At 45.7% G+C, this 13417-nt stretch overlaps 1 protein-coding gene across 9 annotated transcripts in view; it reads right to left on the reverse strand.

The window, feature by feature from the left end:
* The window catches only part of SIPA1L1 (signal induced proliferation associated 1 like 1), a 328871-nt gene that overhangs the window by 14511 nt on the left and 300943 nt on the right, over window positions 1-13417 (reverse strand). For all 9 annotated transcript variants that reach the window (XM_037031572.1, XM_037031571.1, XM_037031573.1 and 6 more), the window contains 2 exons: window positions 6170-6409; window positions 4737-4902 (listed from right to left, as the gene is read on the reverse strand). In XM_037031572.1, the coding sequence (XP_036887467.1) occupies window positions 4737-4902; window positions 6170-6409 (406 nt within the window). The remainder of the gene's footprint in view (window positions 1-4736; window positions 4903-6169; window positions 6410-13417) is intronic.

The following is a 13417-nucleotide window of genomic DNA, read 5'->3' on the forward strand; positions in this document are numbered from 1 at the left end:
AACCCCAGAGCCCAACAAGTAAGCCGCAAGGTCCACCACGACCTTACAGCCAAAACGAGAGCTGCTAGCTCATCACGTCCTCAAAGCCCAGCACGCTGTCCATCAGTGCTCAGCACCGAGTTCAGGTATGTCATTAAGAGAGCCACCAACACCGTGTCACGGGCGAGAACGAGACGAGGCGCACACAAACACGAGCTTGTTGCACTGGAATGCTCTGTCATTGGCCAGGTCATGCAGGCTCTCTGAGCCCAAGTCCTTGTCTGTGAAACGGGTTACTAGGGGTTAAGTGGAACACTGGGCTGTTCGCAGTGGTGTGCATCAGTAAGGTGTATCAGGAAATAGTGCTGGAGCCCTCAAGGGAACAGCCCCGGTTCCAGGAAGGCACTCTCAGACGCTTGTCAAATGACCACGTGTGTGCTGCGCAGCAAGAGCATCTGATCGTCACCAAATGTTAACCCAAAGAATAGGTGGCTCTTGATTAACTGCTACAGTTATATTAATGAGTTTTGGCAACAAATCTATTTTTTGAGGCAGATTTCTATTCATGAAATGAAAATAGGGGAGTCGTCTTTATAAATGACAAATATTTATATGCATGTAGAAAAGTGACACATGTTCCAAATAGCTGTATCGTACTGATGTCTCTTGTCTTTGTAACCAGACTTGATTTTACTTCCGATTTTTCTGCAAATAGCAAGCTTTTGAGAATCCCATTCACTGAGAAACAACAGACATGTTAATAACAATTAAATATTCAGTATCCTAAAAGCCAACAGAGTATTTGGTCTGTTAACAATAAAGCTGCTATTTATTCAATTCCTCTTAGACTACGGTTCACCTTGGCGGGGAGAACAATGTGGGGAACAGGTAAAGATGTGAGCAGGAGGGCGGAGTCAGTGCTGGCAGGAAGCCTCGGTGGGACTTCCCATGGCACTCTGAAGAGGCAGAGAGACCATCACACAGCAGCAGCTCCATTTAGAGAGGACAGAGAGAGGACTGAGTTGACACTCGGGTTCATTCATGTGCTCTGGGCCTAACACTATTCCATTCAACACACCATCGGTTAATCAAGTCTACATTACCCACAATGTGGTATGCACAGTTGCTGCATAAATATATTAAAAAGGTATTAATCAAAAATATTATAAATGAGTCTCAGGAGTAGCCAATCGTGCAAAAACTGTGCTCACTTTAAAAAATTCATGATGAGCTAACCCCAGGCACACATGTGCTTTCCTAGAAAACAAAGCCGCTATGATAAATGTTCTGTGAATCTTTAAGTGGAAGGAAGTTGGTACAGAAATAACGATTTCTCTTCTCACTTTTCAGAGAAGAGTGGGCATTAGAGAGGTTAAATGGCTCGGCAATAGTAATTTAAAACAGCAACAAACAAACCAGGCCATCTCTCTTCCATCTGCTGGGCTATCACACAGGCTCTGCCCACTGAGTCAGATCTCAGATCTGTCCACTCAAAACCTGCTGTCAATCTTTTTTTTTTTTTTTGGCTCCTCTGGGTTCAGCAAAGGGATTTCCTTTTCCAGTGAGTATTCCTGCCCTGATAGTTTTACAAGAGAGAAAATTTCCCCCACGTCTAGTTTCGGTCCCTTTGGGAAATGTTAATATACCTCCTAGCAGCAAACAGCTGCCTCGAATTCAGAGAGGTCCTTCGAGCAACAGTGCACTTTACCAGAAGTTATAACGTCCTACAGTAAAGGCAGGCAGGATATGTGGTAGAAGAAAGCAATGCACTTAGATGCATTTTGCCCACCAAAAAGCAGCAGGACCTAGACTTGTCCATGCTCGTTCAGATGGTTCCTGGCCCCATTCCCCTTCAATTCCAGTCTTAGAAGTGTGCACACCTCGCTGGTTCTTGTAGTACCCTCTTGCAGGTCAGACCTGAGATTGCCACTGGCCCTGTCCAGGGCTACTGGCCCACTGTGGAAAGAACCACAATGAAAACTGATGGCCTGCTGGGAAGGGATGTGAGAGAGCATCAGGCCATGGGGTTTGCAGACCGTACTCCATGGAGCCCTAGGTGCTCATCACAACACCACTTCCTGAGGAGAGGAGACGTTCAGGTGGAACCCAGGGGCCCATGACATCCACCCTTCCCATCACAGAAACTCTGCTTTTGCAGTTCTACATATTGGCTCCCATGGATAATTTTATTTCAAAAAAAGGCTTCTGAGCTTTAAAACTGTTTGAGCACCATTAATCTACTCTGGTCCTCTTTTTCAAAGCCAAGGAACATGGTCTAGAGAGGTGGCACCTTGCTCCAGGTCAGTCTCCTGTTCTCTCCCTTTTCCAGTCCTCCTGGCTCTCAGTGAACTGGGTTCCTGCACTTGCAGTAAGCAGGTATCAGGTCTTCCTGAACACGGAGCTGCCCGGGCCTCTTCCTGAGGTCTGTACCTGAGAGTGTTGGCAGGAAGGCGGCACCACTGGTTTGCACCACTGCCTGCTCACTTGCCACTGTAAAGCAGCCCTCATGGCAAAGAGGGCTGTTTCATCTCTGCAGGCAGAGGATTCTGAGAATGCTATAGCCCTGCCATTTCCCCAGAGGTGGGAGCTCCGCAGCCTCTGCACAGGGCCCTGCAGCCCCACCTGCAGTGCAGCCTGCCCAGCAGGGCACTGCCAGACATCCAGTATCCGCTCAGCTGCAGAAGAGCCTGGGAAAGACGCTGGACTGGAATTAACGAGCTTTCCCAGGTAGCACTTGCTGGCCAATAAAGCCAATGTGGTGTGCATGGGTTTCAACTGCCACGGCCTGAAGCTGGGCCCTCCTGGCACCCGAAGCTGCAGTGGCCTGGGGCCTGGAGCCAGGCGTGACCTGGGAGACTTTCCATGGGCACACTGGCCTTACCGACACGGCAGAGCCACGGTCATTCAGATGATAAATCTCAGAAGACACACGCAGCTACTTAGCCAAACTTATCAACCAAACTAAAAAGAACAAAACTGGAGAAAATACAGGGTGTTTCGAGCACCTGCTTCCAGTGACAGTTTCACCGGCAGAAGCATTTTCTTTGCAGAGGGTCTGACAGTAATATCATTACAACATAAAGAACATACACCTCATTTCAAATAGGGGTGTTTTAAAGTAATTCACTTTGGAAATAAAAGCCCAGACCTAAAATAATGGCAAAACAGACATTTGCTTTCAATTATTTCCAGTGCACAAATGAAGGAGAAACAGGAAAGCTTTAAGCCTGCCCCTCTCTGAACATGTGAAACTAAGAAGTGGAGGAAAGATTCCTTTCGTGGCATGTTTAATTTTCCTCTGAATCTAAGGAAAAATGTGAAATAATTTTTATTTTTAAACTGGTCCTTAAACATTTTAATACACCTCTTTGGGTTTTGATGGACAAAGAAAGAAATTTCAAGCACTATATTTTGCACGGTTGCTAAGGAAACCATTTGTACTCTGGGTGATGAGTCAGAACTGTTAAGTGCTGGCTTATAAAACAGAAATTACAGAAATCAAGAATGGCGAGTCTTTAAAATGATTTACGATCTTAATGTTTATGTTAATAAATTGCTGCTTTTGCAGAATTCCACAGTGGCCTTGGGAGTGCACCTCAGTTCTGGAGGTGCTGATTTGCGGGTTTAGGGGGCACACCTGCCCCATCTAGAGGAACACGCACGTGGCATCGTGGGGAGAAAGTCAAGGAGGGACAAGACCACACAGCCCCTCCAGACAGGCAAGTTCCCAGCGTTCTGAGCACAGCTCGGGGATGGTGAGTAGTTAATAGCCTGCTTTCCATTTCAATCGATCTTCAAGTTCGCAAATTAAGCTTGCTAATCACTTCAAACAGACTACAAATCATTTAACTAAGCACTAGTGAACAGAACATGTCCAAGTTTACTGCCATGACCCTCCTGGGGGCGGACACCCCGCTCCTGGGGCTCCCTGAGACACTGCAGACAGAAGCGCCCTGCACTCGGAGGGCAATGCCTGGGGGCCCTGAGCGGCACACACCAGCCCCGAGCCCCGCAGTGTGAGAGTGCACACCTCGGAGGACGAGCACGGGCAGCTCGGGGGTCCTCCAAGCTGAGGTGAGCAGAACAAACCCTTCCACGCGGCCGTGCAAAGGTGCAGTCACTGACACACGAACATCAACTCTGAGCAAGTGCTCTGGATGTGAAGGGCAGGGACACTGGGTTCTAGAGAAGGCAGGTCTAGCCTGGAATTCTGGGAGGGAACGGAAAGAAGGCTCCATGAAGTAGAGAGAGTCTGGAAAGTTCCGCAGGAAAGTGTGCAGACACAGGGAGCTGGACTGGGGAGCGTACAAGGCACAGCAGGCACGTCTGGTTGGCCAGGGCCAGTAGACAGAAGCAAGGTCAGAGAGCAGCGTGCTGTGGGCACATGGGGCAGGGGCTGTTTGTGGGAGAAGGGGAGCCCTTTGGACAGAAGGCACTGAAGCCCTTAGAGGAAACTTTCTGTCTGACAAGGGGGCCACAGAGGCCTCTGCAGAGGCCCGAGGGGCAACGCACGGGCCACGGGGGCTGGGGCTCGGTGAAGACGAGAGGGCCACCATGCTGGGGCAGGCTGACTGAAACCCAGACGAGAAGGACCCGGCTGCAGGAACAGAGTGAACAGAGCGCTTGGAGAACACTGTGAACTAATTACTGGGAAGATGACGGGGGATGGTGGAAGGAGCTGGGAACTGACACCTCTTGGAGGGTGTACCTGGTGAGCAGCTGCCTCTACCTGCTCTTTACCCCAGGCTGTCTTGTACCTTAAAGTTCTTCTGGGATTCGGGAGTTGGGCTTTCAAGGTCGATGAGTTTCTTGAGATCCTCTTCAATGGTGGACTTGGAGCTTGGCTTAGGAGACGCCCGGAGGTCCCTGGTCGAGGCGCGCAGCCTGGTATGGGCTATCTCATTACCATCACTCTGATGACGCCTTGAGTAAAAGGAAAGATGGCAGGAACTAAGTCAATAAAGGCTGACTGAAGGGCACAGTGGGCTCTGAAGGACATAAGTCACGGAGAAATATTATATGAGAGTAAAGTGAAAATTACTTCTATTCAGTTACATTAGAAGTTACTCAGATAAATTCTTGTTGAAGAAACAAAACCAATTTGAAACACAAAATAAAAAGTTTGATGAAACAATCATTCTTTTATAGGAAATAATTAGCTCTACTAAGCCAAAATTAGCAACAGACTCATTAATAAAAGACCACAGGTTATGGATCCCAAATGCAATCTCTGTATAGACAGAAACAAAATAATGGAATGAATCATTTATTCTTTTTTTTTTTTGGCTGTTCTTTATAAAAAGCCCTTTATCTATGCAGTCGCTTACTTTCTAATATTCCCTCTGGTGCCTCCTGGCCCAGGTAAGATTAAATGGAAAGGCTGGATTAACGTCCTCAAAGGGATGGGGCTGGTCTCTGCACCAGAGGGCTGGTCATTCGGAAGGCTGTTCCCCAGGCACAGCAGCCGTCCCCTCTTACCCGCGTTTTCCTTCCTGTGGTTACATTTGCTCACCGCCAACCACCTTCCAAAAGTATTGACGGGAAAACCCAGAAATAAACAACTCCCACGTTTTAAACTGCGTGCCATCTTGAGTAGCATGAATGGAACCTGGTACCTCCCTGCCCGTGAGGGAGCCCTCCCTCTGCCCAGCACGTCCACAGATGTGCACGCTGCCCACCTACCAGCCACTTCACAGCTAAGTCTCAGCTGCCACGTCGGTTATCGCAGAGAGACCACATGCATGCAACTTCTATTGCAGTACATGGTTAAAACAGTTCCATTTTATTTTTGGTTGTTGCTGTTAATTTCTTGCTGATTTATAAATGAAACTATCAAAGGTATGTATGTATAGGAGAAACAGTATATATATATATAGGGTTAGGTATAATCTGTGGTTCAGGCATCCGCAGGGGGTGAGGCACGCACCTCCCATGGGTAACGGGGACGACTGTACTATTTCATGGGAGATTCTCAAATCTGAACATGTTGCAGTACATCTTTCTTAAGGAATGAGAGGCAGAAATAATTTGAGACAAGTTTTACTTAGGAAAATAATAATCTCCCTACCAAATCAACTCTTTCCCACCTCCCAGCCTGTCCCCCGTGGCCATAGAGAATCGTCCCAAACTTTTCTGTTTTCTGTCATGTTAAAAGCAAACCGCCAAGTAAGATTCACAAAAGAATTCTCACTTTCTTGTGTCCATAAATCCCACGGAGTTTATGGTTCCTTCAGGTTTTTTCCATCCAATTAGGTACTTGCTAGTAGCGCCCTGGCGAGGGTAGAAAGTCCTCGGACCAGATGAGGATGAGGAGGAGGAGGAGAAAGAAGGCGCAAGCTGCACGGAGGCGGCAGGATGGAGCTCTTCCTTCGGTGAACCCCTGGCACTGGCGAAGGCGACCGGGCTGGCGGAGTGACGGGAGCTCACGGTGCTGCGGGAAGCAGGACAAAGACAAGATGACCCAAGTGTGCGTCTGGGGTCGGTCTGTCAGCTGTGGAAGTGCCACCAAGTGTCATCCAGGATGGGGGTTACCGCTGGGATAAAGACCAATGAGTATTTCATAAAATAATGGCTGGCCTTCCTTGTTTCCTTTCTATAATTTAATCTGCCGTCATAGGGGAAGACACGTACAAATAGTTAAGACTTTGAAACACACTGGCACCACTGAAGTTTGTGCATAGTGAAGTCTATGGGAGGTGAGTGATGGGGACGTCTGCAGGGAAGGGCCTAGCAGTCTCGGTGGCTGTCCTGCCTTTCTTAGAACTAGGGGTCGTGGTGATGCTGCCCAGGCCCAAAACAGGGGAGGAGACTATATCAGGCATAGTCTTCCACACACACCCAAGGTCGAAGAGGGACCTTAACCTTGAGGTCTCCCTACCCAGGGCACCTGGCATCTAAAAGCTGATTAGAATGAACTACCTTACACTAAACACGAAAATGAACTCCACATGGATTAAAGACTTAAGTATGAGTTCTGAAACTATAAAACTCCTCAAAGACAATATAGGTGGTAAGTTCCTTGCCTTCACATTGATATTTTGGGTCTGACACCAAAAGTTAAGGCAACAAAAGCAAAAAACAAAAAAGTGGAACTACACTGATTTAAAAAGCCACTTACAGCAAACCGCCCCCCCCAACAAAAACAAAAAACAAAACCCCAACAAAATAAAAAGGCAACCTATGAGGGAAAATATGTATTCGATAAGGGGTCTAAATATATCCCCCCAAAATATATGTAGAACTCATACAACTCAACAGAAGAGAAAAACAAGTTGATTAAAAATGGGCAGGGGATCTGAAATGACTGTTTCCCAAAGACACAGAGATGACCAGCATCAGTAATCAGCAGGGACATGCAAGTCAAAACCACAATAAAGTGTCACCTCATACCTGTTGGAATGATCGTTATCAAAAATACATGAAACAACAAGTGCTGGAGAGGATGTGAAGAAATGGGAACCTCTACGCACTGTGGGTGGATTGTGGATCAGTGCAGCCACTATGGAAAAAAGTATGGAAGTTCCTCAGAAAATAAAAGACAGAACTACCATATGACCCAGCAATTCCACTCCTGGGTATCGATCCAGAGAAAACGAAAACACTACCTCAAAGACATCTGTGTCCCTGTGTTCCCTGCACCATGATTTATAATAGCCAAGACACGAAAGCCACCTAAGTGTCCATCAGTGAATGAATGGACAAAGAAAATGTGGTGTATTATACACACATTAGAATAGAACTACCTTCTGCTATAAAAAGAAGTAAATCCTGCCACTTGCAACAACATAAATGGATCTTGAGGGCATTATGTTAAATGAAATAAGTCAGACAAAGACAAACGCTGCATGATCTCACTTATACATGTAATCTAAACACAGCAAAACAAAAAACTCCACAGAAACAACAGACTGGTAGCTGCCAGAGGTCGGGGAGGGGGTTGAAATGGGTGAAGGGGGTCAAAAGGTACAAACTCTAGTTGTAAGATAAATAATGGATAGCTTGTGACTAAACATATTTCAAACATTAGTTAAAGATAATAAAACTCCAGACTGTAGGACTTTTGGGTAAGTCTACTTATTACACTTTTAAAACCCAGAAAGGTGGAATACCTGGAGGGCCTTTACTCGCAGGATTTCCATACTTCCTCCCCAGGGACCTCACAGGACCTGAGTTCACACTGCTTGAGCCCTACTGAGTTCTCCCAGCTCGGGTCTGAGACCAAAGACAGTTGTCTCCTCCTGCGATGATGGACTATGTGACTGAAGACTTAGTTAAGAGGATGCTCTCCAAGCATCCCTTAACAGTACTTCCATTTGTGAAAAACGATGGTGCTAATCCGAACACCGCATGCACTTCAGGGAATGATAAGGGATCAGTATTGGTGCCTTAGCTGTCCCAAACGAACTATAGTCACGTGAGAGGGTGAGAACAAAGGAACCTGGTGCGGGGCACACGGGCATGCTCTGTCCCACTTAGGCAATTTTCTGTACCCCCAAAACTACTCTAAAGTTAAAAAAAAGGAAAGCAAACCAAGTGAAAACAAAACAAAACAAAACCCAACAACCCCAAACCCTAATGGTCCTGAGATAATACACATAGGTGAAAATGAATCTTAAATCCCCACTTCATACCTTACCTAAAAATTGTGTATTTAAATGTAAATCTAAAGATTCTAGACTATAATGTGGGAGAACATTTTCATGAAAGAAGCAGAGGATCTTTAGTAAGATCATAAAGGAAATGGCTGAACCCCACTAAAAGAACGTCTGTTCACCCGAAGACACAGGGTAGGAAAACAGATGTAAAATACATCTCCAACTATGGGCTCTGCCCAGAACTCACAACTCCTAAGACAACCCAGTAGAAAAATGGGCAAAGGTCTGAAAAGGAATCTCACCAAAGAGGACATCTCAAAAACCAGTACACACTGGTGCTCAGTATCACCAGTTATAGAAAATGCAAATTAAGGTCACAAGGAGGGATGACTACACACCCTCCAGCAAGACTAAAATTACACACTTACAATAGTAAGTGACAGAGAGGATGTGAATCCATTAGAACTCTTCCATGGCTGGTAGGATTGTCACCTGTTATAACCACTTCAGCAAACTGGTTCACAGTCTCTGCTAAAGTCGAATGAGTGTGAGTGTGTTTGTGTACTGTGACTTAGCAACCCACTCCTAGGTCAACATGCAAAAGAAATTCATAATATCCCCATATTGGAAACACTCGAAATGTGCATCAACAGAACGGATGAGTTGTGGTGTGTTCCCAAAATGTAATTATACTCCAGCAATGAAAATAAACTAATGCGACCTGCAGCACATGGGTGAATCTCACCAACATAATGTTGATAAAGACACCAGACACAGAATAAAACACATGGTAAGATTTCATGTATATTAAGTCCCCAAACAGGCAACACGAGTCTAGGAGTTTAGGCTTCAGGGCTGTGTTCACTGTGGGGAGGAGATGGGCGTGACTGGGGAAGGCGTGTGGGAGGAAGGCTGTCTGGACATTGACATGTTTTAGTTCTTGATCTGGGGAGTGATGACGTGGGTATGTGCATACTGTGAAAACGCATCTCGATGCACACCCATGACCTGTACCTTTCTCAACATGCAGGCTGTGCTTCAGTAAAAACACCCACAAAAAATAAAACAAAAGGACCTCAAGGAGAAGAACAACACCCCTCCCATCTCTCCCATAAATTGAAAAGCAATGCGATCTCCTTTAGTTTTTACCTTTTGGTAACAAATTATCCTGTTTGTTTGCTTTTAAAATTAAGAAAAGGAATGAGCCCTGGCTGGCATAGCTCAGTGGATTGAGTGTGGACCAAAGAACTGCAGTTCGATTCCCAGTCAGGGCACATGCCTGGGTTGCAGGCCAGTTCTCAGCAGGGGACACATGAGAGGCAACTATACATTGATAGTTCTTTCCCTCTCTTCTTCCCTTCCCCTCTAAATAAATACAAATCTTTAAAAGAAAGGGAATGCAAAACTCTTGCATAAGTGCAGTACATTAGATCAATGACAGCAAAATAATAGTAGGTTTCTCTTATGGAAAGAGACTGACTGGGGAAAGGTGAGCCAAGAAGAAAAAAGAAAGTGGGGACAGATACAAAGATAGCGGCAGACCAGCTCATAGAGAACCACACCAGAGACCCAGACCAACAGTCACATGAATTTACACAGGGAGAAGCTTCTGAAACGGTGAGAGCGCACCCTTCAGGATACTTTAAAACAATACGACAGGCTTGTGGCTATTTGTTAGTTACTTAGCAACAAGATCCAATCTAGTCTGCAGATTTTTCAACTGACTACACCTTCCCCATAGACATTCATAACACAGATGTGGAGATGTCTGACACCTTAACCGCAGTTAGTGTCGGAAGATGTCAATAAAGTGAAATGGAATGAATCAGGGTCTAACATATGCATCTCTCAGCTTCGATAATCATGTGCTTGCCTCACCTGCCTTGATTAGTATCCACAAGTGAGTGCGAGTGTGTTAAGAGTTACTAGAGCCGGTTCTCACATTCTAAATAAATGTTAAAATAGAAATGGCAGGGCCCCACCTGGGATTCTGATTCAGTGAGCTAGGAGGGGTGGAGGGACATGAGAATTTGCACTTTTAAGGTGTGTTCAGCTAATGCTTCAGTCCCTGACTCATTCTGAAAACCACTGTACCCAAGGTACATTTTAATTGCCCATTTTTGTCTTTCTCAGCAACAAGTATCTTGATATGATAATATCAGCATTCAAAACCCCAAGGCTCTCAAAGCCTAAATGTTTGGTTAGAACAGAAATAATTAGCTATGAGAATAGAAAGTAGATTGCATTGTCTGTTAATTTACAAATCATTCCTCCATGTTTTACAACATAGTTATGCTGGTTTTGGCCAAATGTGCATACTGCACAATAAGGAAAGTTACAGAAGAGGCTTAGAAATGCCAAAGGAAAGTGCAATATATAGAGTGTATACAGTTTGGGGAGCGCCTTCCTTCCTGTCCAAATTTAATTACAAACATTATTTCTCTGAGAGGCATTGAAGGCAGTTAAGGTTTCTAGATTATAAACTCTTTGAAGACAGAAACTGACCTCAGCACCCTTGTATATCTAACAATGCTAGAGTTTAGTTGACTCTGAGTAAAATAACGTGAACAAAGAGCTTTTCTTTAGCATTTACACAGCACACCATGCATGTAGCGTGCTTATCTTTACAGTGTCTCCGTATTTAAATGCAAGCTCTGTGAGGGCTAACATTTTCGTCTGATATGTTCACTACTATACTGTCCATTCCTAGATATAGGAACGGAGAGTAGTCCCAGGCCATTGTAGGTAGATGATATTTGATGAAAGAAACTGTCAAATAAATAATTACTCAACCATTTAAATGTAAGGAAGAGTTATGCATGACGATACTGTATTTTACTCATACTGTGTTTAGAGCTAGATGTTGCTGTACCTTTATTGCAAGAGATTAAATCTACAAGTAGACTTTGGTTTGTAAGTGTGTTCTTACAAGGGTAATTGCTTAGGTAAGACCACAGGCCGATAACTGGTTTCACCTGTGAACTCGAAGGCTGACAGGAGCTCCCAGACGAGAAACGCCAGCACACTTTTGAGCAGTAACAGTGATAATCTAGACAGTCCTGCTTAACAACTGATCGGATTTGGGAACAAAGATAAAAACAAAGAATTCATTAATGGGTGTGACTAACACACGAAGGTGTGCACTTTAGTACACACTTGGCTCCTAATCCAATAGGCACATGAGGGTCACCTGGGGTTTTTAAAAACACATTCTTGGGCCCTAACCCCAGATATTTTAATTTAATTGACCTGGGTGGTGCTGGGCTGTGTATTTTGTCAAACTCTCCCCCAAGTGTACACATGACTCAAGTCCACTGAATTATTCATATTGTTGTGACTTCATCAAAATCCTACTTTATATTGTCAAGATTAAGATGGTGACATCAGCCCTGGCTGGTGTGGCTCAGTGGAATGAGTGCCAGCCTGTGAACCAAAGGGCTGCTGGTTCAATTCTCAGTCAGGGCACATGCCCGGGTTTTGGGCCAGATGCCCCAATGGGGGCGAATGAGAAGCAACCACACACTGACATTTGTCTCCCTCTCTTTCCCCTTCCCTCCCGCCATCTCTGATGTGAAGATCACCTATGGCACACTGGGTCTCCACAGGAATTGTGGGAGAAGGTAATGAGCCGACAATAGGCCTGTGACCAGCGACAACAGCAATGGCTGCTTTCTCATTATGTCAAAGTTTAATGGTGAGTATGGCCAAACTGGAGGAACCACTAAAAAATCAGTCAGGGTGTTTCTGGATGCCACACGAACAGACCACTAGCTTGGTACCTGACATAAACAACAAGGCATTTCCCCCTTCCTGAAAATGGACCAACCTTTGACTTACTGGGTTGTTCCATAGCATGAGTTTTGAAAAGGAAGAGAGGACACACACACATACATGTGGCACCTCAGGTAGAGAGAAAAGAGAGGCAATGAGGTAACTGAGAATCTGGGATGGCTTGGATGTGCCCAAATTGCTCACCTAGATCTGATGAAACCATGAACCGAAGGCACTGCAGCCTGGCTATGTGACATTCCCAGCTGTGGAAAACTTTGCAGGAAAGGATGCTACAGACCCATCTGCAGAAAGGGCACCACTCACGGCAGTGCTGCTCTACAAAGGAGGTGCGCAGCTGCTTGTGGGCCTTGCAAAGGGATGAACCACACAGGCTGGGGCAGCCTGGACGGCATAAATCTTGAGACCCAAGGGCCGAAGTTCCGAGGGCCCGGAAACTGCTTTGCATCATCACAGAGACCACCTCCTCCTGTGGGAAACAGTGGCCAGCCACTCTTCTGTGCCGAGGAAAGCCACTGAAGGAAACACGGGCAGTCATCTACTGCTCAGGGATGACAGGGAAGGATGGATTTTAGACAGGCTGGGTCTGCTGAGAGTGACATTTTCAGGAGAGGTAGAGTAGCAATTAGTCACCTGTCAAACGGCTGTGGCAAGGCTGGCTGGTAGCCTAACCTCAATGGGAGGGGACTGGGAGGGTTTCCTGGGATTACTTGTGCAAATAACCAGTATGCCTCCGGATGACAGATAATGTACAGGATAATGACTGAGGAGGTCTGTGTCCTCCCACCGGGTTCTGCACTAGCCAATTCTACCCAGCACTGGGCTGGACAGTTTGGGAGGTCTTCAGAAGACACTGATTCTACAGGATCAGGAGGAAAAGACACAAGTGAAGTTGGAATGATTAAGCTGGCAAAAGGGACAGTCACGTGACTGCAGTAAAGAAAACTCTTTGCCTATGACAGGGATAGTTAATAAGTACAAGAGCACACTGCTGCATAAAGCAAAGGGAAATGAGGCTACGCATACGCAGGAGGAGAGACCTCAGGGGCATCTGT

This window comes from Sturnira hondurensis, unplaced genomic scaffold (assembly GCF_014824575.4).
Source record: "Sturnira hondurensis isolate 20B ecotype Veracruz unplaced genomic scaffold, ASM1482457v3 Scaffold0021143, whole genome shotgun sequence".
Taxonomy (NCBI): domain Eukaryota; kingdom Metazoa; phylum Chordata; class Mammalia; order Chiroptera; family Phyllostomidae; genus Sturnira; species Sturnira hondurensis.